Below are 25,559 nucleotides of genomic sequence, written 5' to 3' on the forward strand. Positions count from 1 at the left end.
CTCCACATCCAGAGCCATGCCACGACTCGCCCAACGATCCGTATGGACATCTCTAATCCCGCGCTTCCTGCGCGAACGAAGCCCCAAAGACCCGAAGTCGGAATCGCCCAAGTCGAAAGAATGGAACCCCGCCAGCTTCTACATCATCATCTTCATCCTCATCGGATCGCAAGCCATCCGCATGATCGCGCTCAAGAACGACTACAAGGCATATACGCGCACGACGGACGCGAAGATCCTGCTACTGAGGGAGGTCATTGAACGAGTGAAGAACGGGGAGGAGGTGGATGTGGAGAAGTTGTTGGGGACGGGCGATGCGGCGAAGGAGAGGGAGTGGGATGAAGGTTCGTTACTACCTATACTCCGTGTGTACAGTTGAGGCACGATGACTGACTGGATTCTTTTTTGCGGTTTAGTGCTCCGAGAAATCGAAGCGGAAGACTCGCTATGGCATCGGAAAAACAAAGACTCGGACAAGGAGCCGGAAACGCCATCGCAGCAAGAATCGAGGGTACAGGCCGAATCAGAACACAAGGAGCCTGTGGTGCCTGCGGAAGGAAGTGGACTTGAGGAGCCACCGGCAAACAGCGCCTCGAGGCGGAAACTCAACTTCTTCTAAACGTACCATATCTGCCTTTATCTCGTTGGCTATACCGGTTGTGGGTTATCAGTAGGGCGAACTACGCCTATCTGGACATTTGACTTGCTCCCGGTGTAAAGTCCGTCTCCCATCTCAGGAGTTGTAATTATGTGAGTGTTCTAGATATAACGGGACTGCATGTATGAAAACTAACACGCTCTTATGATTAGAACCACCTTGGTGCAATGCCATTAAGCATGGGTTAAATATTTTTATTTTTCATGTACAAAATGCCATCTGTTTCAACACCCACCTCTTCTTGGAGAAAATGTCTTTAGCGCATCAATTCATGTTTATTCGAATTTACTACATTGTACGATACCCTACCCACAGTGTTCATATGGACTGCCTGGAGGTTCACAGTCGCCGCAAAAGCAGTGATTCTCCCATTGTATACATCCTTCATAAAAAAACAACAAATACATCATTGAGCTAAGATGTTACCCATTTGGTGGTGTTCAACAGATTCGAGAAACGCGAACTACAGGGTTTCCGCACCCGAAATATATTAACGGGTTACATACAACCAGAGTATCAACCATCTAGATATTCAACAACACTTTTAGGAGTGGTGGCTTAGAAACAATAGGATATTAATGTCCACAAACAAAGATGAATGAAGGAGCAATCTCACCAACCCACAGCTAGTTGAGACAAGAAGAGATCAAAGGTCTAGGATGTTCATGCCAAAATAGAAATCTTTTCAAATGATATCCTCCCCTAGTCTATCGGTTCTTTTTGTTACAAAATGCAAAGCTTCCTGTATGGACACGGGGAAAAAGGAGATAACGAATATTTGAAGGACGGTCTTTCAAAATCCCGGGAAACCAGAGTAACGAGGGCTGTGTTGTATAAAAACAAGATATTTCCAAGACAGAGAAACATACAAAAAAATGAACAAAAATGGGATCAAGTCATCGCTAGTGAAAGTACAGAAACATGCGTTGTTTATTGCTTGGCGGGCTGAATAAATTTGGGCCACTTGTCGGCCGAGGGTATCGAGGCGCGGCCAATGTTCTCGTCGAGGTCGAGGATGAGCTTCAGAGCGTTTCTTGACCGGAGGTAAGGGAGGGGGGCCTTGGCAGTCTGGAGGCCGACGCCAGGCTCGATCTGTCCGGAGGGAGTGACCTCGCCGTGTCCGGGCATAGGGAGCCAGTTCTGCAGCAACTCGTAGGCGGCAAGAGTGAAACCGAACTGGGGAGAAGAACGGATGATACGGGCAGGGCCTCCCTTGAAGAAGGCCTTGAAACCCTCGTCCTTCCAAATGGTCGCGGCGCAGTGACGCAGGCCGGTGTATTTGACATCACCCTTACGAGCCTCGACTTGGAGACGGGTCTTGATAACGTCGCAGGGCGTCGTCAGGTAGGCAGCAGGCATACCCGCAATGGCACCGGCCGTGAGCAGCTGCAAAATGCCGAGCTTGTGGGTTGGCGACTCGCCGAAGAAGTCGGATTTGAGGTGGGAGTAGGTCGGGAAGTAGATGGCGGAAAACGGCACTGTTGGCGGGTGTTAGTGACGGTCGGAGAAAGTGTCGTCATGTTGTACTCACCATCACGGAGCAGGCAGGCACTGGCTCCCTTGTACAGCCCCATCAAACCCAAGTTCCTGACAATCCAAAGCGCGGATCGGCGAGGAGCACCCTCGACGTTCTTAGCGATCTCACCCTGGACTTGCAGACGGATCTTGACGATTTCCAGAGGGTTGGTGAAAACCTAAGGTATTGATTTGCATTAGCACATGCCCAGTTCTTTCCACGCGGGTTCGAAACTTACGACTTGACAGGCTCCGGCGGAACCACCGGCGAGAATCTCATGACCGGTCCAGATCTTCCCATTCTCTTTGTTCGTGAAGTGCCCACGGACCAAGTCGTTGACAGTGAGCTTGATGGCCTTCTCAGGTGCAACACCAATGAGCTGAGGAATGACTCCAGAGTACAGACCGGTGAAACCCTCGTTGCGGATGACTTTCCGCGCGCAGTCCAAGGAGTTGTTGTACAGTCTCTGACCAACATGAGAGGAGCGCTGGTTCTGCATACGAGTCTTCACCAGATCAATGGGGTAAACCATGAAAGCACCGAAAGCTCCTGCCAAACTTCCGAGCGCGAAGTGGTGGACGGACTCGAGCACACTGTAAAGGATGGACTTGGACTTGTCCGCGGCCTTGTGCGTTGCGGAGCTAACGGCCTGCCCGGCGACAGCGATTGGCATACGCCACGAGGCGTCAATGACCTTGGCAAAGTCCCGCTGGGAGAGTCTACCCGAAGGCGCATCTAGACCGGCAAAGTGGAACAAGATATCGGCCTCCATGGGAGTGAACAGGGAGAAGCGGGTGATGCGCGCGGCCTCGTTCAGGAAGTCGGAGCGCGTGATCTTGCCGTCGTCGCTCTTGTGAGTTGCCTCACGCACGATGACATCGATCATATCCATCTCGCGCATGACGTTCTGGAAAGCGCGCACGGTGGAATAAGAAATCTTGGTGCCCGTCGAGATGTTGCACAGACTGGGGAGGTTCTCGAGGACGTAGTCCGACAGCTTGTGCTTCGACGTTTCAAGGATGATGCGCTGGAAGTCCTCAGGCTCGATGTATCCATCGCCATCCTTGTCGAAGACGTGGAAGGCCTGGCGGATACGCTCGCCCTGCAAGCCTCGCAGCATCTGGGCAAATTGGGGGTAGGTCATATCGTGCCGGCTCTTGGTCCGTCCAGTGTACAAGGAAGCCCATTCTGAGTTCCAATCGAAGGGAATGCTGTCTTTGTTCTTGTTCTCGTTATAGAGGTTGTGGAAGGTTTCCCACTTCACGCTTCCCGTGCCTTCCGTGTCGAACAGTCGGAAAGCGATCTCGTACTCGGCATCCGGTTTGGCCAGGAGGTTTTCGAAAGTCGACCAGTCTCCGAGGGACAGTCTGCCCGATCTCCGCTTATCGGCGACTCTGAACAGGATGCCGTAGTGTTCCCGCTTGATTTTGTGCTGTGGAAAGCGATTGACGTTAGCGTGGGAGTCATAAACCGCGATGACACATCATGCGACAGGCGGGCTGCAATACATACATAATCCTCATGCTTGGGGGCAATAGCCTGGATGAAATCTTCTTCCGTCATATACAGCTCCCCCGTGGCCTCGTCTTTGCGCGCATGGCGGTGGAAGTTGGCCTTCGCCTGCTGCGACGGCTTAGGCTCGTCGGAGGTGCCTATCAAGGACTCCTTGACTGCGTCCTTCACGCTGGCCATTGTGTGGTAAGAATAAATCTATCCAAGAAAACGATCTATCCAAAGCGCTGAAAGACCCAAAAAAAGCAACCCAAAAGAACAAGGGACCCGGCGAGAGGAATTGAAGGAGTCGGGGGAGGAGCGAGGAGAACGGGGTTATGAAGGGGTTGGGATAAGGAAAAGTGTGTGGAGAAAGGAAATTAGGAAAAAATGGGGGGTCCGAATGACAATAATAAAAATAATAATAGAAATAGAAATAGTACGGAGAAGGTTGCGATCTGATCAGCTCTGGAGATTTCAATTACAATTAAGGGATTTCTTCGATCAGAAAATTGGAGATTCAACAGAGTTTTCTTCTTTTTTTTCTTTTTCTTTCTTACTTCATAAATTTGCCTTTTTTAACAAGATCCAGGATATTATTAGCCTCAGTTAATTTTCAGTGAAAAAGAAAAGAAGGGCGCGATTCGACCACGAGTCACCGGGCCAGACGCAGCCTCACCGCCCCTGGATTGCGTTAAATTACCCGGTGAGGCACTCAGCGGACTTGGGGCGGACCGAAGCACTGACAGGTTATTCAGTGACGGACTGACTTATCTCCGCGTCCCTTGCCAGGTGTTGCGCACCGCGATGCTAAACACCATGCTTCCAAAACAAAGGAGGTTCCGAGGACTGGTACAAGGCGAGCCACATGCGGCAAACTCCGGAACGGTGGCCATCCAGTCATGGCACGCCGCAGACCCCTGGGAGGCAAATCGGGACATCCTTTCCAGAAGGTGCCTGCATCAAGGAGGCAAATAACCGAGACTTGGAGACTTTCCAAGTCTGATAGGATCGGGATGGAACTTCCAGATGATATCCTTTTTCACACGACGATTGAAGTTTTACTAATAACAATCAGGACGTTGTTCAGTCTCGAGTCCTGAGTCCTGAGTCCTCCATCCGGGCCGACGTGGTGAGGTGTGACTCCGGTGGGGGGAAAGCGGGTCCCAGAATTGGAGATGCTTGGCGGCCTCAGGCATCCACCCCCGGTATCGCAGTACTCCTCATTCTCTCCTCACCGGCTATCGGCTGTGCCCCGACCCTCTCGATCGACTCGATCTACTCGACTGGGTAGATCCCGAACACTCGTGGTTTCCGTACTCATACAATAGTGGTCTAGTAACACTCTTATATGCTTGCCCGATCTGAACTCCTCACAAAAAGTGGTTCCCCTCATTGTAACCAACCAAAAGCTCTCTCGGACATCCGCCGAACGCAAGGAAGCCAAGCCAGCCTTATTCTCTGGGCATCTGACCAGATGATGCAATCGTCGTTACTGAATGGTCGACTGACATATTGTCGCATACGTACTGGATTTTCTCGCCAGGTCGACAGCCTTCCCTTTCTGTTTTAGTGCTCATCTACCTTCTTGAATGGCATACAGGGACGTTGATAGCCAGCATTATAATTGACTTCTCCTGCTCAATAATGTCTACAAATTTGCATTGACTACTAAAATCAAGCCACATCCTTATTCAGACTGCTCTTCGCAACGATCAAATCAGCAAAATGGGCAATAGAAACGCCGCCCATGAAGTCAAACACGGCGACAGTAGTCCCGAATTCTCTTCCAACCCAGTTTCTCAGTTCCACCGCCATCAGTGAGTCAACACCGTAAGCCGATAAAGGCTTGCTAGGTTCGACATCATCCGGTGAAATAGACATAGCACGAGCTAATTTGACTGCCAGAGCGCGAAGGACAATTTGAATCTGCTCGGATGAGTCACTCGATTGGGAGAAGAGAACCGCCGCATTCACTGCTTGTGCTCCGTCTGTGTTTCTACTCATGCTATTGTCGGTGATGTACGAGAATGTGGAAAGCAGAGGTCGCTCGAGCAGGGCTGGCGGAGCTCGTCCCTCCCTCAGGACATCGGCTGGTGTGCGCAGCCCAAACAACACCTGTCCTCGGTCTTGGTTCGGCACAGGGACTGGATTGCTCGGGTCGCAATATAGATCCAACAAAGCGAAAAGCTCAGTATCACCGATCGGGTTCATGTCGTCGGCGCCCTCACGCTGTCTCTGATATGCGCTCGTTTCAGCGATGATGCCGATATTCCGCATCCATCCGAGATCAAGCGAGAGAGCTTTTTGGCCACGAGAGACGCGATATTGTGCAAGGGAATCCTGAAAGGTGCACCCGCTCGCATAGTTGGCGCTGGCCATCTGGCCAACCACACCGGCAAGGGACGCAAACAGAATGAAAAAGTCAAGATCGTCCGAAAGGAATCGATGCAAGTTCCACGATGTTTGCACCTTGGAACGCATCGTCAGTTCCCATTGCTCAAATGCCATGCTATCCTGGAAAATAGCGTCCTGAAGAACCATGCTGGCGTTGATGCATCCCTTTATTGGTGGCATGGTGAGCTTGCAATCTTCTAGGACCCGGCGAAAGCTTGCTTCTGAGGAGACATCGCATTTAGGGGCGAATATCTTGACACCACGCGCAGTGAGCTCAGATACCTTTTCGGCAGCAGCCTTTGAAGTAGGACCTGATCGGGACAACGCAATGAGATGTTTCGCTCCGCGATCAGCCATCCACTGCATAATTGCCCGACCTAGACCACCAGTACCTCCAGCGATCAAGTAAGATGCGTTCCCATCGAAAGTCCAAGTTGGCTTCTCATGACCGAATTGCTGTTGGATACATCAGTTGACTGAACAGCAAAGCAACTTGGTATGAATCAAACTTACCGGAACCACATCTTCAGGTCTAAGACGAATAACAATGCGACCGATGATCTCTTCTACCTGGATATGTTGGAAGACCTGTCGAATTTCCGATGCATTGAATATTCGCAATGGCTGACAAGGTTGGACTTTCTCTTCAGCTAGTATATGTATTGCCTGGTTCAGCACCGTAGCAAGTTTTCGTCGCGGAAGCTCCAAAACATCAACCACCGAGAATGTGACGTTTGGAGCGAAGGCGTCTAAAGGCAGAACTGTATTGGATCCAATCGTCGCCCGGCTGATATCAACAAATCGCCCACCAGGAGCAAGGCACTTATACGAAGCTTGTAGCATTTCCTCGGCTGGAAGCGAGTTCAGTAAAACATCGACTCCGTATCCATCCGTGACACGCATGAGTCCTTGGAAGAACGAGGCCTTTCGGTTGGAGAAAATGTGATTCTCAGGGACCCCCAACGACTCCACCAAAAATTGCTTCTCTTCCGGTGAAGATGCCGTAGCAAAGATATCTGCTCTTTGCCCTCTAGCGAGACGAACCGCTGCCTGTCCAACGGCACTGGCAGCCGAATGGATTAGAACAGAGTCAACGTGTTCCAGTCGAGCAACTTCTAACAGTGCATGAAAGGCAGTCATAGTAGGAACGAGATTTGCGATGGTAACCTCTGTCGACAAAGCATCCGGTATCTTCATCACATAATTCTCGTTGGCGTGAGGATATTTGCGCATGCAGCCTCTGGCCACCATACAAACACGGTCACCCAGTTGAATTGACGGGCCACATTCCTTGCCAACTCGCGTGACTATACCTGCACAATCCCCTGGCAGATGGTCAGGGTCATCGTCCGAGCGGCCTAGAACAGCTTGGACGTCTCGGGGGCTAACCCCCCAAACGTGACTCTCAATCTCAATTTCATGAGGCCCAATGTCATTTCCAACATTTTCTTCTTGAACAAAGCATAGAGAGTCGATATCGCCACGTACCCTGCTAGAGAGTTTCAAATTTTGCCCTTCGGCCCATGTCTTTTGCTTCAGCTGCGGAGACAGGAGAGGTCGAATCGCTTTATTTCCAGCGGTGTCTTCGACAGCTCGACCTGTCATGAGGAATCCATCCCTGACGATGTATTCTACTTCGCTTGACAATGGAGTTTCGAATGCTGCACGGAATACCTTCGCTATGAAGTTTGCATTCTCGTTGTCATCCATCTCTCCGTCGAGCGCTAGAGTGACGAAGTGGCTGCCAGGTTGCTCAGCGCGTATAGATCGTAAGAAACCCTGAATCGCACCATAATCAGGGAAGTCAGAGTCGTCAATGCTCGAAGCTGTGACCCATAGCAAATGAGGCGCAAACTTAGTCAACTGTTGCAGGGCCTTGAAGGTTTCCTCCGACAGCTGCGTGAGAAACGGTCTGTTATTGACTTCGGCCACGCAACAGACGATGTCTTCTTTGCTTAACGTTGGAAGCACACCCTGAAAATGCTCTGAGCCGAACGCGCAAATTTGTGCCGCCGACTTGTTGTCGGGATCGACTTGACATCGAACCAAGCTTGCAAAGTGCATCTGCTGATTCGATTGATCTTGGTCGACGAGAAAGACTAAACGACGTGCCTCGGGTGAGCTGAGTGGTTTTGTGCTTTCAACTGCTGTACTGATTATAATGCTGGTGATATGGCATTCTTTAGCTTCATAATCACGGAGCACTAAATCGTTTCCAGAGAAGCCGTTGTCCCTTAAACACTGATCCCACAAGCCCTCTGACACCGCGGGAGAATGAGGCCGCCAGTCCTCGCGGGCCACCCACCAGCCGGGCACCAGTCCCGCCATGAAGTTTGTCAGAATATCGTCGGGCTTGACGACCTCCAGTAGCACAAGTCGGCCCCCTGGCTTCAAGGCGCGTCGAACGTTTTGTATGGTTGCCTCCAGGTAGGGCGTAGCATGCAGTACGCTGGCTGCGATCACCAAATCATAATAGCCTGGCTTGAATCCCTGACTGTCGATAGCTCGGCCCAGGTCCAGTATCTTGAAATTCATTCGACCCTCAGCCTGCAAGTCGGACCATCGTTCGCTTGCTCGAGTGAAGAAGGAAGGCGAGATATCGGTATAATCATACTCGGCAAAACTGAGCGTCCCTGTCCGCTTCTCACGCTCCTGAAGCGCTGTCATAACATGTCCTGTCATGCCGCCTGTCCCAGCACCGACTTCAAGGACGCGCATCCCTGGATTCTCGTGAGAAGCCAAGTCAAGGATGGTGGAGAGTCGACCATCGGCACAAAGACTCTGGAATAAATCAGCGTAAAAGGTATCGGCCAAATCAGATCCGAAAACAATTTCAAGAGGGTCAACCTCCCCGGCTAAGATGTCTGGTAGGCTCCGCGCGCAGGCTGTGTATAACCGCCATGTTGGAAGTAGATTTTCGGCTTCACATAGCAGATGCTCAATGTCCGCCACGCTAGCGATTTCTGCGTATTCGTGCATCGATTGGGACAATTTGTTGACATGATGGTTCATCCACGAGACATGCCGCAATAAGCTGTCGGGCACGTTTGCAGTGTCAATAGATCCCAATACACGGAGAGTCGAAATACTCAATATATAGCGCAATCTTACATAACTGGTGACCTGGGCATTCTCATTCCTGGCGACAGTGTCCCTGGCTAGCATCTTTGACACCTGCTCAGGATCCAGCAGACTAAGCTGCGGTTTCCACTCTATGCTGTATAGGAGTTTCTTTTCTTTCTCATTGGCGATGGTAGGCACATCTGCTGTTACCGCTGCTGTGACGGCTTTCCGAATCATGCACAAAACAGTTCCATCGTCGGCCAGAGCCTGAAGACAACCTTGCTCACCAAAGTTGAATCCACGTTTTCCACTCGATGTCGAAGTTCCCAGCCAGTGGATTGAATTCGTCTGTGGGTGCTGCCACCCAGAAGATGCAAACCAGGCATCCTCTAGGCTAACAGGAACGTTGGCCGCAGGCTGCTGCCCGGAGCACACGCGCAGCACATGGAATGCTTGGTCCAATACTGCAGGATGAACCAAGCTGCTGCTTCGATACCTTTCCCTGGACACATCGACATGTGCCACCGCGTTTGCTTTGCCATCCCAAGAGACATCTTGCATTAGTTGGAACCAATCACCATATTGTAAGCCGTGCACGTTAGCATCGCGATACAACACGAGAGAGTCAACGGGATGGTCGCATAATTGCGCGGCTCGTCTGAAATGGTCTCTGGTTTTTTCATCTGCCAGTCGCTTTTCGAAATCCTCGTCATCGCGCGATTGACTTTCGTAATCCACACCAATTTCAGCGCGGAAGCATTCAGCCCGTTTGTCTCGGGAAAACGTGAATATAGCAACGTCGAATAAGCTCAGATCTTCATCCTGTTGCTGCCATTTGACCGACCGCAGACGCGCTTGCGTTTCTATCCGATCCTCCCACGATTCGGGGACTATAATCGGGTTTGTGAAAACAGCCTTTTTGACCAAATAGCCAGCCGCCGTTCGGTCTTCCGGCACCATTTGCTGTACAGCCTCGATAGCCATGACAAGCATGCCTGCTGCTGGATAAATTACCGTATCACTGATCTACACGGTTAAATGTTAGTGCCAAGATCCAAAGATTTGCATTTCAATAAAAACATACCATATGATGTCCAATCCAAGGCGACGACTCAACGCTCAGGAAATTTCTCCACCGCGGCTCGAATGGGTTCCAATCGGACGCCCGTACTCCAAGTGTTTCTCCCTTGACTGTTCCACGGAGCCTGGAGTCCCGGCTGAGTCGGGACTCGGTCCAATAATGCTGAGACCGATCGAAAGGGTATTCAGGACAGTCAACCAGAAAGGGCTTTGGTTTGCCAGCATCTTGTTGGTTGACTGCTGTGATATTGACCGAATGCCCCAAGCAAAATAACCGTCCGGCGAGACCCAATGTGGATTGAATGGCCGGTTGCGATCGGTGTAAAACACTTGCGTATCGTATCTGTTTATTGCGATTCTTTTCTTGGCCTACAGTGTCTTGTACTGGTCGGCGTAAGGCTGGGTGCGGACCAACCTCAACTAGGTCAGTGATGTTGCCCAACCCAACCTTGAGTGTTGACGATGCCTGGGTTATAGTTTGCACGGCATCGCTGAATCGCACAGGAAGCACCATGTTATCTACCCAATACTGGGCCGTGGCCAACACAGCAGGACGGACGACCTTGCCTGTCACTGAAGAAACCATCGGAACTGCCGCGGTGGCTTTTGAATCTCGACGATCAACCCCTTCGAGGTTGCCCATAAGCGACAGGTACTCCGCTGCGATGGTTTGCATTGAGGGAGAGTGATATGCAACCCCAGTCTTAAGCTTAAGCGCAAAAATACCATCCTCGTCTGTTCTCCTCTTGACAACGTCGATAGATTTTTCGAGGCCGGAGAGGGTGCAGTTTGTGGGACTGTTCACACAAGCAATGTTGACAGAGGTGATGATACTTTTGTCTTCAATATCTCCAAGGTACCCGGGAATCTCTTCCTCAGACAGATTGACCGACATCATGGCGCCTGGGGAAGACAAGTTGGTGTTCCTCAATTCCCCTGTTAGCATCCCTCGGAAATAAGCGACTTTGCAAGCTGACAACAGTGACAAGGCCCCGATAGTATACCTACGGATACCGGAACATAATTAGTCGCATTTACAAACCACTTAGAAGATGAAGCAGCCAAACTCACGCGGCAGCAATCTCGCCGGAAGAATGACCGATCACGGCCTTAGGCATGATGCCAAAGCTCCGTAACAATTCTACCAGGGCAATTTGGATAGCCGTGGATAGCGGTTGGCTATATTCTGGATTGTCGATCGTTTCTCTGTCTCGCAGCGCATCTGTAATTGGTCATGGTCAATGAACCCACCTTGACTTTTCAGATTTTTGCAGCAATTACACGCACCAAGTAATGACCATGAGCATCCAAGCTCACCATAAAGATTGTCAATTTGCCTCAGGGTGTCCGCAAATACAGGAAACTGGATAAGGCTCCAGCCCATATCCACGTATTGTGCTCCTTGACCCGTGAACACGAAAGCCAGACCTGTCTCAGTCGAGCTTCGCAATGGCTTAGCCAGTGAAAGGCCATGCTGCTCTTCACTACCTGACGGATCCATGGCTATGGCAAAAGCTCTCCATAGCATATGACTTCGCCGGGCGGCAAGAGTGAAGGATAATTTCTCGAGTCTGAGGGCATCGCCGACAATCGTATCTTTGTAGAATCGGGTGTAGTCTTCCATCATCCGCGTAACGCTTTTCTCGTCAGCAGCGGAAAACACCAGCACCTTCGTTTTAACAATTTGACTTGGCACTCCATGATTGCCGTTGACACCATTTAGCTCGCCATTGCATCGAGAGCTTCCATTGGCAAGAGCTCTTCTGAACCCGTTGCTTGTTATCTTGTCGATTGTGTGGGTAGTACCATTTATGTTCGCATGATGATCACTATTAGCGAATAGCCCATTATGTTGCGCTTTCCCATTCGTCACACCATGCCCGTTGGTGTGTGCTTCTCCATTGAGACGTGTGATGCGGTTGACAGGAAGCAAGGCGGGGAATATAGCCTCTTTATCGGAATTAGTACAATGATTCGCTATCAAGCCCCGATCCTGTAAGTAATAGAATGCGTCATCAAGAATGACGTGTGAGTTTGAACCTCCAAACCCAAACGAATTTACTGACACCCGACGAATCCCAGGACTTGGCCATAGTATGCTCTCGGTGGGGACCTACGCCGGATGTTAGCTGAAATATGGACGTAATCGTGAGGTGTACGTAGCCTGGAGAACGAGCCTTGATATTATAAAAGTCAACATCGATGGCAGGATTGATCTTTTCGAAAAGGGCATTTGGCAGAATGACACCCTTTTCAAGCATTACTGTCATAGTCAATACTAGTCAGCTTTCAAAAATGAGGTAGAAGTTTCTTTGCAGACAAGACTTACAGATTGCCTTGACGATGCTGGCCAAAGCGCTTGCTGCCTCCAAATGTCCTATATTTGCCTTGACCGAGCCCCTATTTTACCATTAGTCTTTTTCAATAAAAACTAGTCTTGTTATCAACCCTTTCTCACTTACACGTAGAGAGGATATTCTGGGGACCGACTTTTGCGGAACACTCGACCAATTGCTCTCATCTCAATCGGGTCTCCGACTGGTGTCCCAGTTCCTGAACATGTCTCATTAGGACATGTTTTACTGGAGCGAACAATAGCGTGCCGACTTACCATGAGCTTCGACATATCTTGTCTGCTCAAACGAAAGACCAGCCTGCTTATAGACATGCCGAATCAGATCCTCCTGCGCCTGAGGACTTGGCTGGGTAAGAACTGGAGTGCGTCCATCTTGGTTCGAGCCCGTCGAACGGATGACTGCACGAATCATGTCTCCGTCTCGTACCGCCGCAGAGACTGGCTTCAGTACGATAGCAAGGATACCTTCCCCTCTGGCGTACCCATTAGCACGATGGTCGAAGCTGTAGCACTTGCTGTCGGAAGACAAGAAGTTTTGGGTGGACAACATCTGAAAGACGGCAGGGTCGAGAAGAAGATTGGATCCCGTGACGATGGCCTGTCAAGTCAGCACGTGGTATTTGAAGACCTAAAGGACCTCATCACTCACACAGGAAGCATCACCGCTTGTCAACGTCTTGCAGGCCATGTCTACAGCTGCTAAACTGCTCGAACAGGCCGTGTTCACATGGATACTTGGGCCCCGCAAATCAAAATACCAGCTGATGCGATTCGGAATGATACAAGGAACCGCACTTCCAGTTACAGCCGTGCGCTCGGCATTGTCAGGATCCATAGCAACCATGTTTGAATAGTCTTCGATCATAGTGGCAGAAAAGACTGCCGTCCGCGAACCCTTTAGGCTCTCCACTGGGATTCCAGCTGTGTAATAGTAATTAGCATAGGTTTTCTCGCCTCTTCGTTCGTAAGATGTGCTTCCTACATTTCTCGAAAGCTCGATATGAGACCTCCAAGGTCCATCGCTGAAGCGGATCCATTGCGGCAGCTTCTTTCGCCGTGACCGAGAAAAATGGAGCGTCGAAAGCGCGCACATCTTCATTGATGAAATGACCGCCTGTAGCACGGAACTAAAGTCTTGTCAGTTCAAGGGAGCCTTGACATCTTCCTCGATTCCTACCTTAGTGTTGCTGCTGTCCGTAAAGCTCTGAGCATTGATTCGTGACTGTGGCCATTCGGTCATCAAGTTTCTTCGCTTTTGAAGAAGCTCCCAGAAACTGGAGTCGTCGTCCACATCCTGCGGAAGCTTGAAGGAATACCCCACGATGGCAATATCATCAGGACCTGCTATCCCTGCACCCATGGCGGAAGACCCTGCGTCTGTAGGCTTCCTCATACCTGATCGTAAATGACAAAGATTGTCGTCTAGCTTTAGTCAATGAGACTCTCCATTCTTCTGGGTCTAGATTGACTTTTGTACGAGCCGGGCTTACTGGAAGAAGACAAGCTTGAGCAAGCCCGGCTTCCTCTGTAATCTTGATCATGGTGGCTTATCCAGATCTTGAGACAATGGTATGGCTCTGGTATCCACGACGAACTCTAGGCCCCAGCGAAGAACCGGTAAGATTTGCCGGTTTTCGTTAACAACCGACACGAAATTATATGAAAAATGTCCAATCTTCATATCAACAAACTTTCCATTGTAATCCTTCATCCTGTATCAACGTGTTGTTGCCGAGTGGGGTCCATGCTCCGAATTTTCTAGGCCATTCAAAAAGCTCCTAGTGCATTACGATAGCCTCTGGATTTCATCATGAAACATCTCAAGGGATGTGATGTTACTCATTGCGTTCAAGCTGACGGCCCAGGCGTGGCTGTTCATGTTCAACTCTAAGACCTGTCATCGTAGTAGCTATTACCTTTCCTGGGTGAATATTCCAAATGCTCTCCAGTTCGTCTTGGCCCCTCAGTGACCATCTTTTCCGAAGGTCGGACGAGGCTTCTGCTGTCTAACATATTACGCATTCGAGATGGGGCCTTTTTTCGCCAAAACACAGAAAGACGCCTGCACTATATAGAGAAAATTTGTAATAATTCCAGCGTCAAATCATTTATCCCATGATAGCGATTTATTCCAGTGTGCGGACCCCCTTGACTACAATTTAGTGTCAAAGTTCAGACATGATTTTATTATGATATCTTTAAATTCATGCTGGGAGTTTGAGTTAACTTACTTCTTTCCGGCAATAGACTCAAACGTCAACTCAAATACTACAAAACAGGTTTCAACACGGCCGCTGAGTTCATGCAGTGACACTGACCGAGAAACTAATAATTTAATCTCCCGAGGATCCCCCGATCCTGGTTCCAACGCCATTTCATTGACCACCTCGGGGACCCAAACCAACTACTCCGTAGTCCGTACGCCCAGACCTAGGTACGTTTCCGCAGGACCTAATGTGGGCTGATTATCGAGTCATGATTCGAATTTCAATAGATCAAGTATCTGTGTCTGCCGTTTTTCCCCGACTCACGCATCGCAACTACCGAATGCCCCCTCCAATTAATTTATCCAGTTCGCCTTCAGATCATTCCCTGGCCTGTTCTACACAGTAAACCACGGCATTCCTTCCAATCCATCTGCAATTTAGGCTATTACCAGAGACCTGGGTATACATGGTATTACCCAGTAACAATTTATTGGCCCCAGGTCCACCTCACTCTACCGAATCGACCCACTACGCGGCTTGTCCCGCTGTCCAGTACCGGGCTTCGCTTACTCTGTACGGTGTAAGGTGTAAGATGTGGATGCTTCCTATACTATGATATTATTATTTATTACACGGTACGGTGTACTCTGTAGGGTCTAAAGAACAAATAGCGCCGGGGCTCTCTCTCCATCCCGTCATACAAACTTTTGTCCAATACTGTTCAGGAAGGAGATGGACATGTCATGTTGTGCTACGGAAATTGCATCGAATTGGGGGCCGGGATTCCCTAGCTTGTGGAGACAACGTCCCACATGGTGTTATTGGCGTCTGCTATGGAGCACAGAGTATAGATGCCTTGGCTATGGACATCTAGACGGGCCAGACAATGACTAACTTGGTCTTTGTAACTAGTTAACTAAATATAAAGTGAGTATTAAAGACCGCGGATTAGAGATCCGTCAGTCAGCCAAATGATCAAGCAGACTAGTGTCAGTTTGAGCCGACGGCGTCTCATGGAGGCTTCTACCGGCTAGTAGACCTGGAAAACCAAAGGTCCATTTTCCCAACGCGTTTTAGCTGGACTTCCCCGTATTCCTGAAAATCGTTTAATTGACTCGATATCTATTTTGGCACGTAAACAATACTTTGTATATAGAGATTACTCCAAAGCCCTCTCGACCGTCCTCTCAATAGCCCTAACCACCTGCCCCAACTCAACCTCGCCTTTTGCCCCAGGCACAGTATGCCCCAATGCATGCCTCACCGTCTCCACGACCTTCGCGTCACAGATCTCCACCAGCCCTTCCTGCGGATCCTTCGTCCCCTCTCGATCCCATAGCGGAGCCATCGGCGACAATCCCCTGAGCCGATTCAGATCCTCCTCGAGCACATGTGCCGTCGGGACCCGGATCACCACTCCGTCGACGGCTGGATCGAGGGCTCGTAACTGCAGCCCCTCCCCATCCCTGCTAATTTCACCGTCGGTGTGGAGCACATCGGGATCTAACGGTGTCGCGGAGCTCAAGAACACACCGCATTTGAAATGAGCGAAGGGGTGGTGCGCGTCCTCGGCGAGGAGGGTCGCTGCTAGGATTCCGCCTTCAGAAAAGCCGAGCAATGCGTCGAAGGGACCGGCGGCTTGGATGTACTCGATTGCGTCGGTGAGAACGGATCTGGCTGAGGAGGGGGTGAGTGGGGTGGGAAGAAAGCCGTAGGTTTGTTCTGCTACAAGCGAGCTTCCTTTTCGTTTTGCGTTGAATTTAGTGTCGCGGTATGATTTTGAAGGAATAGGGAGAGGTGGGCATACCTTCACTGGGCTCCGTGGGCACAGTGCCGTCGATAAAGACAAATTCGTGGTCATCGAGCTCCTCTCGGAGTCGGGCTAGTTGCAGTTAGGACTTTACATATTGTAAGCCTTATTTGCGAGGTATTTACCTGTTTGCATTTCAAGAATCTACTAACATCTTCAGTACAGTTTCTAGATACGTGTTTATTCCGGATCTTGGATGTAGTAAAGCTGCAAACATACCTTGGCACACGTTCCCCTGCCATGCAAACATAAAAACCGCATATTGGCTGAAGGATTGCTAGAAATCAGGCTTTCTCGATACTTCTTGTGAAATATGTGTCGGACTCTAGAGAGGCCGGCATTAATTAATCAATTAATACCGTCAGCTCATGCATTGGTCTAATTGCTCCCCACTTTTTGTTTTATCTGCTTACAGCAAACCCCAAGAAGAGATACAGGTAGACATGTGGGATATGCTCTGACTCTACTGTACAAATGAAAAGCGCGTTTTGAAATCCTCCCATGATTCTCTAAACCCATGCTAATGAACACTCTATCTATGGATAGAGAATCCCACGACTCCCATCATCACTAACGGTGCGAGGATCCTGCGTGACAGTGATCCTAGTCGTGCGAGTAATACCCGCATTCAAATGCTCCGTAGACTCTGATCCCTTCAATGCCCCCAGCGGCACCCCATCTTCATCTATTTTGTGATAAGTGTTCGAAACCGAAGCTCCCTTGGCGTGGTCGGTCGACCGACCGGAAACCCCGTAGTGCTCTATTCCCTTAGAATTGGTACCCGAGGTCTTCATCCCGAATGCTCGCTTGATGTTCCGGCTGACTCCAGTCTCTTTCAGGATCTTAGGGATACAAGGCAGGCAAACAATGAAGAAGCCGCACGACATTTCAGCCGTGGCCCAGAAGACGAGGGGAGCGAGATGGTAGATTGAGTCCAGGGCTTCGCTGTGTTGGATTGTCACGGCTAGTCGGAAGGCGGCGGAGACGCAAGCTCTGTAGAGGAGACATTAGCCTCAGACAGAGTTAAAGGGTTAATGATAGGGAGACACTTACAACAAACCCAAACCAAAAATCACAGAAACACCCATCCGCTTGCGCCATGTCATTTTCAAAGTCCATATCACCCGCTGCGGCAGCAACATGATGGCAATGTCCGACGCCAGCTGAATAGTCGCCGAACTGACTTCCAGCTTATACAGATCGAAGCATTTTCCCTGGATGGCGAGGTTGTAGATCGCCTTATGAGGAATGCATTGCGTGTTCAAGGCAATCACGATAGCAATGCCCGAGGTAATTTGAACAAAGATGACAATAGCACAACCCCACCAGAAATAACCCTCAGATTGACGGCCTCGAGGAGCAAACATGCGACACCACTCGACCAGAATAGCGATTTTGAGCGTAGGCAATACGATTGAATAGCAGACACCGAAAACTAGAACATACTGGTGTGATCTCTATTAGTCAAAAGGGTCAGGGTCATACGGTACCGCGGGACTCACGTAGTTGACGTCGTCAGTGTCTCGAAGGCGGATATTCCACTGGTGGACAAAATATCCAGGGGTTTTGACCATGGCAAACGTAGCCCATATTGCGCCCCAAAAACATCCCTAGACGAGAAATTGTCAATTGCTGTATCATTTCTGTCAACGGGGGGTACGAACAAAGGCGCAAATTGCTAGGACTAAACGAACTCCAGTGTTAGTAGAAGTGGAATTCTAGGGGTCTTGCAATCGTCCGAAGCAAGGTTAGAACTTATTTCATGCACGTACTTTCCTCAACTTGAACCTTTCTCAACAAGTACACTCTTGCATAGGCACGTAGAAAAAGGCACACAGTGGCTACGGCCGCACAAACCGCCAATATAGCCTGTGCCATTCCATTCTGATTCGGGGGGTTGTCGAAATTGGGCTTGATACCCTTGGGAGGTGCCAGAGCCGGTCCGTCAAGATCCATATCGATGCAGAGTTCGGGGGAACGAGCAGGAGTTCTCAGAATAGGCGTGAGACGCTACGTGCGTATGAGTATGGTTTTATCTACATCACAAGACTCCGAGATCACATTGGTATTGTTCCTCCAGCCCATGTTTAGCATGCCAAACACGATCGTCAGGAGAACCAAGTCTTGACCATTGGCCATGAAAGGTTCTACGGAGCGTCGACCACAAGCTCGGGCGCTCGCCAGGAGCAGACAGAGTACGCTGTCAAACTAGTAGTTTCCCAGCCATGACAGGGATTCGAGTCCTTTGGGCGTGAACGTGCCGCGGGCTCTCTGCCGGAAATGAAAGTCAACGCCACTGACAGCATGCAGGCCAGGCACGAGACCCACTGGATTAAAAGCCGAGGGATGGCAGTGATCTACGCGCTTCCTGCCTACTTCCGCCCCTGGAGTCCACTGGTGTGATGGTCTGTCTCTGGGTCGCTGTTCGATCTGGCCAGAACACCACCCAAGACCCAACACACCCTACGGGGTACTATTGAGATCAATTTGATCGTTCACTCGATCGTTGGGGCAAGGCCGACCATCTCACTTCGATCTGAGCGTTCCTTAATGGCCAATCGGTATCTCGTAATTGTTGTCGACTATTAATAGCGTGTCGAGTATAACGATCAACCTGTGAAAATAGATTAATAACTGTACCCCTAGCTCTTAGCTCTCCCTTATTAAAAGAGCTTGGTATTACCAACGGCTCCTCGGGGGTTCCAATTCCTTGACCTTGTAGTAACTTTCCAGCTTAACAATGCTATTATTCGACGCCACTTACAAGGATTCCTCATACTATCTGCAGACTAATTTAAAAGGAGTCGCCTTTCGACCGCTGGCCAGGTCTCTCGTCTGCGTGGCCTGGCATTCTCCAGAACGCCTTGCCTTTTGTTCCAAGGTAAATCACCCATGTCCAGAAGGATTTAGGTGCAGCTTAGTCGGTTTTCTGGCCCGTTAGTCTCTAATCCCTCCTTTTTCGCCCTCGACACCAGGTCTTGTTGTCCTTAGAGTGCTGACTCAGACTGTCAACTGCTGCTCGTAAATCGTGTAAAGGACCTTGGAAACTGTACAGTGTACTCCGTACTGGAGCCAAATGCACTATCATTGCTGGTGTTCACCAGTTCTCGATAGAAACCTCCGCGGAATCTTCATCCAAGTGGAGCTGCGAAGGATTTGCAGGATTGTCGGTTGATGCCTGGGGCCAAGAGGCCTCACTTCCAACTTCAAACACCGACTCCCACTGGCCTTGCAGATGGCAGATTGGCACCGTCTGTGGGTGCCTCTTGTGGGCCCACACTACGGAGTCCATTTCAAGGCTCCGTGCAGTCAATGACCAACGTACCGTGCGACTGCTATCTCTTTCCTGATTTGGCCCTCTCGAGTCTCGAGTACTCTGGTCTCCGGAAAGTCAGAGTTGATGATCTCGCCACGTATGTCCGACAATCCCTGCAGCATCACTCTTACCACTCCGATGTACTACGGAGTAATGACGGGAAAAGATGGCCAATCTTCCCTGACCGACTGGGGTAGTTTTCTAACACACCCCTTTAGTTCACATGCGTATGCCATCGCTCTTGCTGATAAGGCTGGTCAGCAGTGACTAGCAGATGGCTCTTGGCACCTGTCAAAAGTTCCTCGCTATCATGCCCCTGTCCCTGTTGCCGTTGAACCCCGCATAAAGCTCTCGAGCCTCGTGGTTCTACCCTAATCATCTTGCTTGAGCATCTCGTTTCTTGCCACAACCGATTCTAATCATGCCGCAGCAAGAAATTTACCATCTCCATCCGACCGGCTGGGAGAACGATCCCGAGGAAGAGAGATTCAAATCCTCAACCCTCGATTACCTGACCGCTTGCACGTACAACAACTATGCCCTATTCTTCCGACTAGACGATGCCGAAAAGAGCAGGACCGTTGAGGTCTTGAAAGAGGGCTTGGAGCGCATGCTCAGCCAAGTGCGACACCTATGTGGAACGATCGAGAGAGATCCCACCGGTGGACATTGCTTTGTGAAAAAGAAGGACAGTACCGTTCGTTTCTTCGTGCAGCACTTGGAGGAAGACGACAAATACCCGTCTTTCGATGAGATCCAGAAGACCAATTTCACCGCCGTCCCTTTGGGAGACCTCAAGGACTGGAGTGTGTCTCCCATGACATATGGGGAGAAGGCAGAAGCCCATCCCGACTCTAGTCCGGTGGTGTCTGCTTTCAAGGCCAATTTTGTACGTGGAGGATTGGTCTTCAACATGCACCATCATCACTATGCGAACGATGTCATGGGCTGGGCTGCATACACCCATCAACTAGCCGAGCATTGCAAGGCCATTGTCAACAATACGACTCCTCCGCCATGGGATCCGACCCTCCTTGATCGATCGCGTCTCTTGAAGCCCGAACCCCCCGAGGAGAAGAAGATCAATGGACCTCCTCAGCCCGAGATGCACCCAGCTCATACAGAGTCTGTGTCACTACTGTTCCACTTGCCCAAGAGCAAAGCAGCCGAGTTGAAGAAACAGGCTTCTCCGACAGATGGTTCCTGGATCTCGACCTACGATGCCTTTTCGGCCTACATCTGGCGCACATTCTCCCGTCTCCGAGCCCCAGTCTTCAATGCAGACCTCTCTCAGCCCATTTTCTGGTCTGAGGCAGTCGACATGCGTCGACGCTTCCACAGCCCCAAGGTCCACCCACGCCTCCAAGGCAACATCATGTTCGCCGCCTTTTCTCCGTCCGCACCAGTTCCCCAGCCCACCCTCGCCGAGGTCATCTCCGAGTGGTCTTTGCCGCAACTTGCCTCGTTCATCCGCAAGCTCACCAACAGCGTGACGCAAGAGAACCTCGACGAGGCTCTGAGTGCGGTGGCGCTTGTTCGTGACAAGACCACCATGAACATCCGGATCAACTCGTACCCACCTCTCTCCATCCTGCAGACAGACCACCGCGATGCGAACATCACTGCCGCGGACTTTGGCTTTGCAACGCCAATCACATATCGTCATTTGATGGACAGTGTTTCTCAGGGTGTGATGATCATCTACCCACCGCGCAAGGGAGGGCCTGAGTCAGATGAAGGACCCGAGTTCTCTCTTGCGTATGAGAAGAGCCTGGCGCAAACGCTCATTGATGATCCTAAGTGGAACAAGTTCTTCGAGTATCGTGGGGTGGACGCTGTGGATGCAGGATGGGATTCTTCGGTGAAGAATTAGATGTGAAGTAGTGGTTAGCGAATAGTAAATACCGTTTCTTTCGTACATTGACTTTTCGTGGAGAAATGTCTAAATTCTCTTTACCCCTGTTCGTTTTATCGTCTCGATCTCCTTTCTCCTATCCAGCACCCTCCATTTGTATGTGGTAAACTCGGCTTGCACAGTTGTTCTTCCATCCTCATTATCATCATGGGAAGAAAGTGTCCTGGATTGATTAGCTGATTCCGCAGTCCCTCGTTCCGTCATTTTCTCCACCACTAAGAGACTTGGCTGCATAAATGGTTCTGCTATAGTATTCCTCCGTCGCGGTAGATATTAACCAGCTGTCGGTCTAGAAGACCCTTCACCAGTGCAGGTGATTGTGGCCCAGAAACTGCTGGCAAGGAAAGGCACATTATTTATAATCCGTGATCTTGAACATATCATTCTTGGTTTAGAATCCGGTTTCTTGAGTCTAGCTCCCGGTTCTTTATATACTCATCTTGTCATGTGACGGTAAACCTGCATGGATATAGTATTCCGTTGTGAACCTGTTAGGACCATTTTTCTACCCGAACCAAGGAGCACTATATAAACGCCATGCCCCTCTTTCTCGTCACATATTTAACCACATTCCCACCGAACGTGTCACCTATTCACCCTCTACCCTTCTAATCCCCCTCTAATAAACCACAAATCACTGCCCACCCTTCAAAAGAAACCCCCCACCAAAATGCCCCCCTCTCTCTCCCCAGAAATCGCCGAACAAATCCGGCTCAAAAAATCCCAATACTGCCGTTTCGCCGACACCAACCACTGGGAAAAGATGGACACCCTCCTCGCCGCGGACGCGCGATTCGAATTCTACGACAGCGAAGGGTCCCTGGTCTGCGAAAACGGCGTCGACTTTAAATTCAACTCCCGGGCCGAGTTCGTCGCATACTTCAGCGAGGCGTTTAAGGTGCTGCAGACGATTCATCTCGTCGGGCCGGGGGAGCTGGAGCAGGTTGGTCCGAACGAAGTGAAGGCTGTTTGGACGGTGATCTATCATGCGGGACCTAGGGGCATGGATGGGGGGATGCATGGGACTGGGGGAGGGCATTACTATGAGACGTGGACGAGGGAGGAGGGCGGGCAGGAGTGGTTGATGAAGGATATGAGGATGGAGAGGATTTATTGGAATGTTCTGGGAGCTTGAGACGCGCCGTTTCTGGGAGCTGTTTCGAGGATTTGTTTGTATAGTTGCTGCTTATTTTCGGGTGCAGCTTCGGGTCTGCACGGAGAGATGACGTCCTTCGTTCAGGATCCAGATTAATTTCAGACTCAGCCCCTGGACAAGAACAAGATGGTTGAATATTAATAAACGCGGTGAGACCATCTTGCGGTCTACGGCACATGCCGGTCGGTGATCCGATAAACTGAAAGTCTATACTGCTACCAAGAGTCTACGCCAGCAGCGGGCCGTTGAGGCTGGAAGTTCCTTTTGCAATGAGCTTTGCAAGATGACGATATCGTGTGACGCGGAGTACCGGAAGTGCTGTCAATATAAACGGGCCAAAGGAGAAATATACCCTTGTTGTCCAGGACAAACGTTTACGACCTGCATACCGAATCCTGATTCCTAGCTGTCTGTGGACCATAAGGCGTTCAAACCGTCGGTGCGATATCGATGGTTCTTCATCAACGACGAATCACAACTGATCCTGTGGGCAAAAGGAAAATTCCCGCGCAGTCCCCAGGGAGGTTACTTCACGGGTGAATTCTACAAATTAAGTCTACGAGGAATGTAGTTCATTGTCAGAAGGAAGAGGGAGTTATGGGTACGAGAGCATCAAGCCCACTCTAACAATATCTTACACAACCCTCCGTTCTTTCGACATTACCTACCAAAAAAGCATATAAGAATAGTTCTAAACACTATCCCCAAATCCCCAATGGCAAACAATCAACCTACTCCTCCGGCTTCTCCAACCTCAACACCCTGAACAGCACCCTCTCAACCGGCAACAGTCCCAGCATGACGTGATTAAACCGATACGCCGTCATAGTAACACACGCGCCAACCAATACATCCAACAAGAAATGATTCGCCGTTGCCACAATCGTCACACCCATCAAGACAGGCCACAACGGCGCCATAACCCTAACCATCCAATGCGGACTGTACCGGACCAGACAGAAGGCGATGAAGAACGCATTCCCGAAATGCAACGACGGCATGGCGGCGATGGTCAGCTGGAACTTATTCGACGTCCAGGCCGAGCCCGTGCGGTTCTTATGCAGGACATCGATGAAACCGTCTTCCGGAGGTAAGAGGCGGGGCGGGGCACAACGCCAGGCCGTTAGGATGCAGAAGGCGAGGGCATTTTCGAGGGACAGGGCGCGGCGGATTCCTTGGTATTTGTCGCGCGGGATGTAGGTGAAGATGTAGACGAGGAAGACGATGCCGAGGACGATGTGGGAGTAGTAGACTTTGGCGAGAACGGGCATGAGAGGGGGGAGTTGGTCGAGGACGAATCGCTGGACGGCGAGCTCGATGTCGATGTGCAGGATGTGTTCGAGGGCGAGGATCTGGTGGGCGTGGTCTTCGGCTGTTTCGAAGATGGACTTGTGGCCGGCTATCTGGCGGGCTGAGAATGCGCGCAGGCCTTGGTAGATCTGTGGTGTTGGTATTAGCCAGTCATGTATGATTGCCAGGTTGGCTGAAGTCTACGTCGTATCGTACCCAGTATGACAACGTCCAGTACCATATCTCTAGTAAGAACGGGAAATAGGCCAGGAATCGCGATTGAATCGTCCGGCGTGTTTCAAAAGAGTGGAAGACGACGTCCTCGTTGGGAGGTTTATGAGGTGCTTGGTGGTGGTCTCCCAGTAGAGGCGACTCGACGGAGGGTGTTTCTGGTAATCGGATAAGCTTGCGTCTGTTGATGAGGGTACCTGCAGTAAAAACAGCCACGATTGCTATAGAGAGTCAGTTATCGGGGAAATCCTAGGACTATAGCTGGTTTCTCGACTTACCCCCCGGCTCGATCAGGTTCCGTATACCTCCCATGGCTATATATAAATAACAATATAATGGCAAACCAATGAAATAATTCAAGCAATCTATGGAGAATGGCCAAGGAACAAAAGATGAGTTCAAACTAGGACATCGAACGTCCCTGCCAGATGCGTCAGGTAGGAGGAACGGCGGACACAAGTCGACGGACACGTAACTCCTCGATGAAAAGAACGGCACCCATTAAGTTTAGAATTAGAAGCAGGTACAGGGAATACGGGGAAGCTGCAAGAAAACGGGGTGTCGTGTCGTGGCTGCTATGCTGAACTGGTCTTCCGCGGCTTCCGTCCAGCTCATGCCAGCCCGGAGCCTTGGATCGCATGGCATACAAGGTTGCACAACGCTTGTTGAATGGACTTTTCATATTCCCCAAATGCATTTTGGGGCTCAGTCTGTCTGATAAAGAAGATAATTAGTGCACTGAAGTCTATGGCGGGGTTTAGTTGCGGTTGAGGTATTTCGGTAAGAGATATACTCTGCAAGGTAAGTCGAAAGCTGACCTTCTTACAGATTTTTTTCACAAGGAACCTTAAGTTTCATCTCTCATCTCTCTATCATCTTCTTCCTCCTTATTTCGCTTCTCTGAATTTATCTGTTCCACACAAAGCTCCCCAATCGATGGATATGATGTGGAAGATCTTCATAACGGCTTATACAAGCACACACTGAATTATGCACTGTACATACACCGAGCATAATTATAATGCAGCGGACACTTCCATTTCGTCAGAGTTCAAAGTAGGACGAACTATCGA

The 25,559-nt window shown here is 50.2% G+C and overlaps 9 protein-coding genes across 9 annotated transcripts; 3 read left to right on the plus strand and 6 right to left on the minus strand.

Annotated features, from left to right (window-relative positions):
• Positions 1 to 16: 16 nt before the first annotated feature.
• LDX57_001366 (DUF5321 domain-containing protein) lies at positions 17 to 619 on the plus strand (the record flags this gene model as incomplete). The annotated part of the gene is made up of 2 exons (XM_046083007.1): positions 17 to 344; positions 417 to 619. 2 exons carry the CDS (start codon positions 17 to 19, stop codon positions 617 to 619), a joined length of 531 nt encoding a protein of 176 aa, XP_045938964.1.
• Positions 620 to 1,588: 969 nt separating this feature from the next.
• Positions 1,589 to 3,866, minus strand: AGC1 (citrin; the record flags this gene model as incomplete). The annotated part of the gene is made up of 4 exons (XM_046083008.1): positions 1,589 to 2,136; positions 2,190 to 2,352; positions 2,413 to 3,606; positions 3,687 to 3,866. 4 exons carry the CDS (start codon positions 3,864 to 3,866, stop codon positions 1,589 to 1,591), a joined length of 2,085 nt encoding a protein of 694 aa, XP_045938965.1.
• A 1,476-nt stretch (positions 3,867 to 5,342) lies between these two features.
• On the minus strand, positions 5,343 to 11,103 carry LDX57_001368 (uncharacterized protein; the record flags this gene model as incomplete). Its single annotated transcript, XM_046083009.1, has 3 exons — positions 5,343 to 6,518; positions 6,576 to 10,151; positions 10,210 to 11,103. The coding sequence occupies 3 exons, from the start codon at positions 11,101 to 11,103 to the stop codon at positions 5,343 to 5,345; spliced, it is 5,646 nt and encodes a 1,881-aa protein (XP_045938966.1).
• A 169-nt stretch (positions 11,104 to 11,272) lies between these two features.
• LDX57_001369 (uncharacterized protein) lies at positions 11,273 to 13,921 on the minus strand (the record flags this gene model as incomplete). Its single annotated transcript, XM_046083010.1, has 9 exons — positions 11,273 to 11,427; positions 11,493 to 12,318; positions 12,365 to 12,468; positions 12,535 to 12,605; positions 12,668 to 12,758; positions 12,817 to 13,159; positions 13,211 to 13,482; positions 13,544 to 13,688; positions 13,739 to 13,921. 9 exons carry the CDS (start codon positions 13,919 to 13,921, stop codon positions 11,273 to 11,275), a joined length of 2,190 nt encoding a protein of 729 aa, XP_045938967.1.
• Positions 13,922 to 15,927: 2,006 nt separating this feature from the next.
• Positions 15,928 to 16,629, minus strand: LDX57_001370 (uncharacterized protein; the record flags this gene model as incomplete). Its single annotated transcript, XM_046083011.1, has 1 exon — positions 15,928 to 16,629. The coding sequence occupies one exon, from the start codon at positions 16,627 to 16,629 to the stop codon at positions 15,928 to 15,930; it is 702 nt and encodes a 233-aa protein (XP_045938968.1).
• Positions 16,630 to 17,114: 485 nt separating this feature from the next.
• On the minus strand, positions 17,115 to 18,534 carry LDX57_001371 (uncharacterized protein; the record flags this gene model as incomplete). Its single annotated transcript, XM_046083012.1, has 5 exons — positions 17,115 to 17,571; positions 17,632 to 18,023; positions 18,081 to 18,188; positions 18,243 to 18,262; positions 18,351 to 18,534. 5 exons carry the CDS (start codon positions 18,532 to 18,534, stop codon positions 17,115 to 17,117), a joined length of 1,161 nt encoding a protein of 386 aa, XP_045938969.1.
• Positions 18,535 to 19,761: 1,227 nt separating this feature from the next.
• On the plus strand, positions 19,762 to 21,864 carry LDX57_001372 (uncharacterized protein). The gene has a single exon (XM_046083013.1). It carries the CDS (start codon positions 20,316 to 20,318, stop codon positions 21,765 to 21,767), a length of 1,452 nt encoding a protein of 483 aa, XP_045938970.1. The 5' UTR covers positions 19,762 to 20,315; the 3' UTR covers positions 21,768 to 21,864.
• A 461-nt stretch (positions 21,865 to 22,325) lies between these two features.
• On the plus strand, positions 22,326 to 22,944 carry LDX57_001373 (uncharacterized protein; the record flags this gene model as incomplete). The annotated part of the gene is made up of 1 exon (XM_046083014.1): positions 22,326 to 22,944. The coding sequence occupies exon 1, from the start codon at positions 22,480 to 22,482 to the stop codon at positions 22,942 to 22,944; it is 465 nt and encodes a 154-aa protein (XP_045938971.1). The 5' UTR covers positions 22,326 to 22,479.
• A 752-nt stretch (positions 22,945 to 23,696) lies between these two features.
• On the minus strand, positions 23,697 to 24,798 carry LDX57_001374 (phosphatase PAP2 family protein; the record flags this gene model as incomplete). The annotated part of the gene is made up of 3 exons (XM_046083015.1): positions 23,697 to 24,404; positions 24,472 to 24,707; positions 24,765 to 24,798. The coding sequence occupies 3 exons, from the start codon at positions 24,796 to 24,798 to the stop codon at positions 23,697 to 23,699; spliced, it is 978 nt and encodes a 325-aa protein (XP_045938972.1).
• Between the last annotated feature and the right edge of the window lie 761 nt (positions 24,799 to 25,559).

This window comes from Aspergillus melleus (assembly GCF_016097325.1).
Source record: "Aspergillus melleus strain CBS 546.65 chromosome Unknown contig1, whole genome shotgun sequence".
Taxonomy (NCBI): domain Eukaryota; kingdom Fungi; phylum Ascomycota; class Eurotiomycetes; order Eurotiales; family Aspergillaceae; genus Aspergillus; species Aspergillus melleus.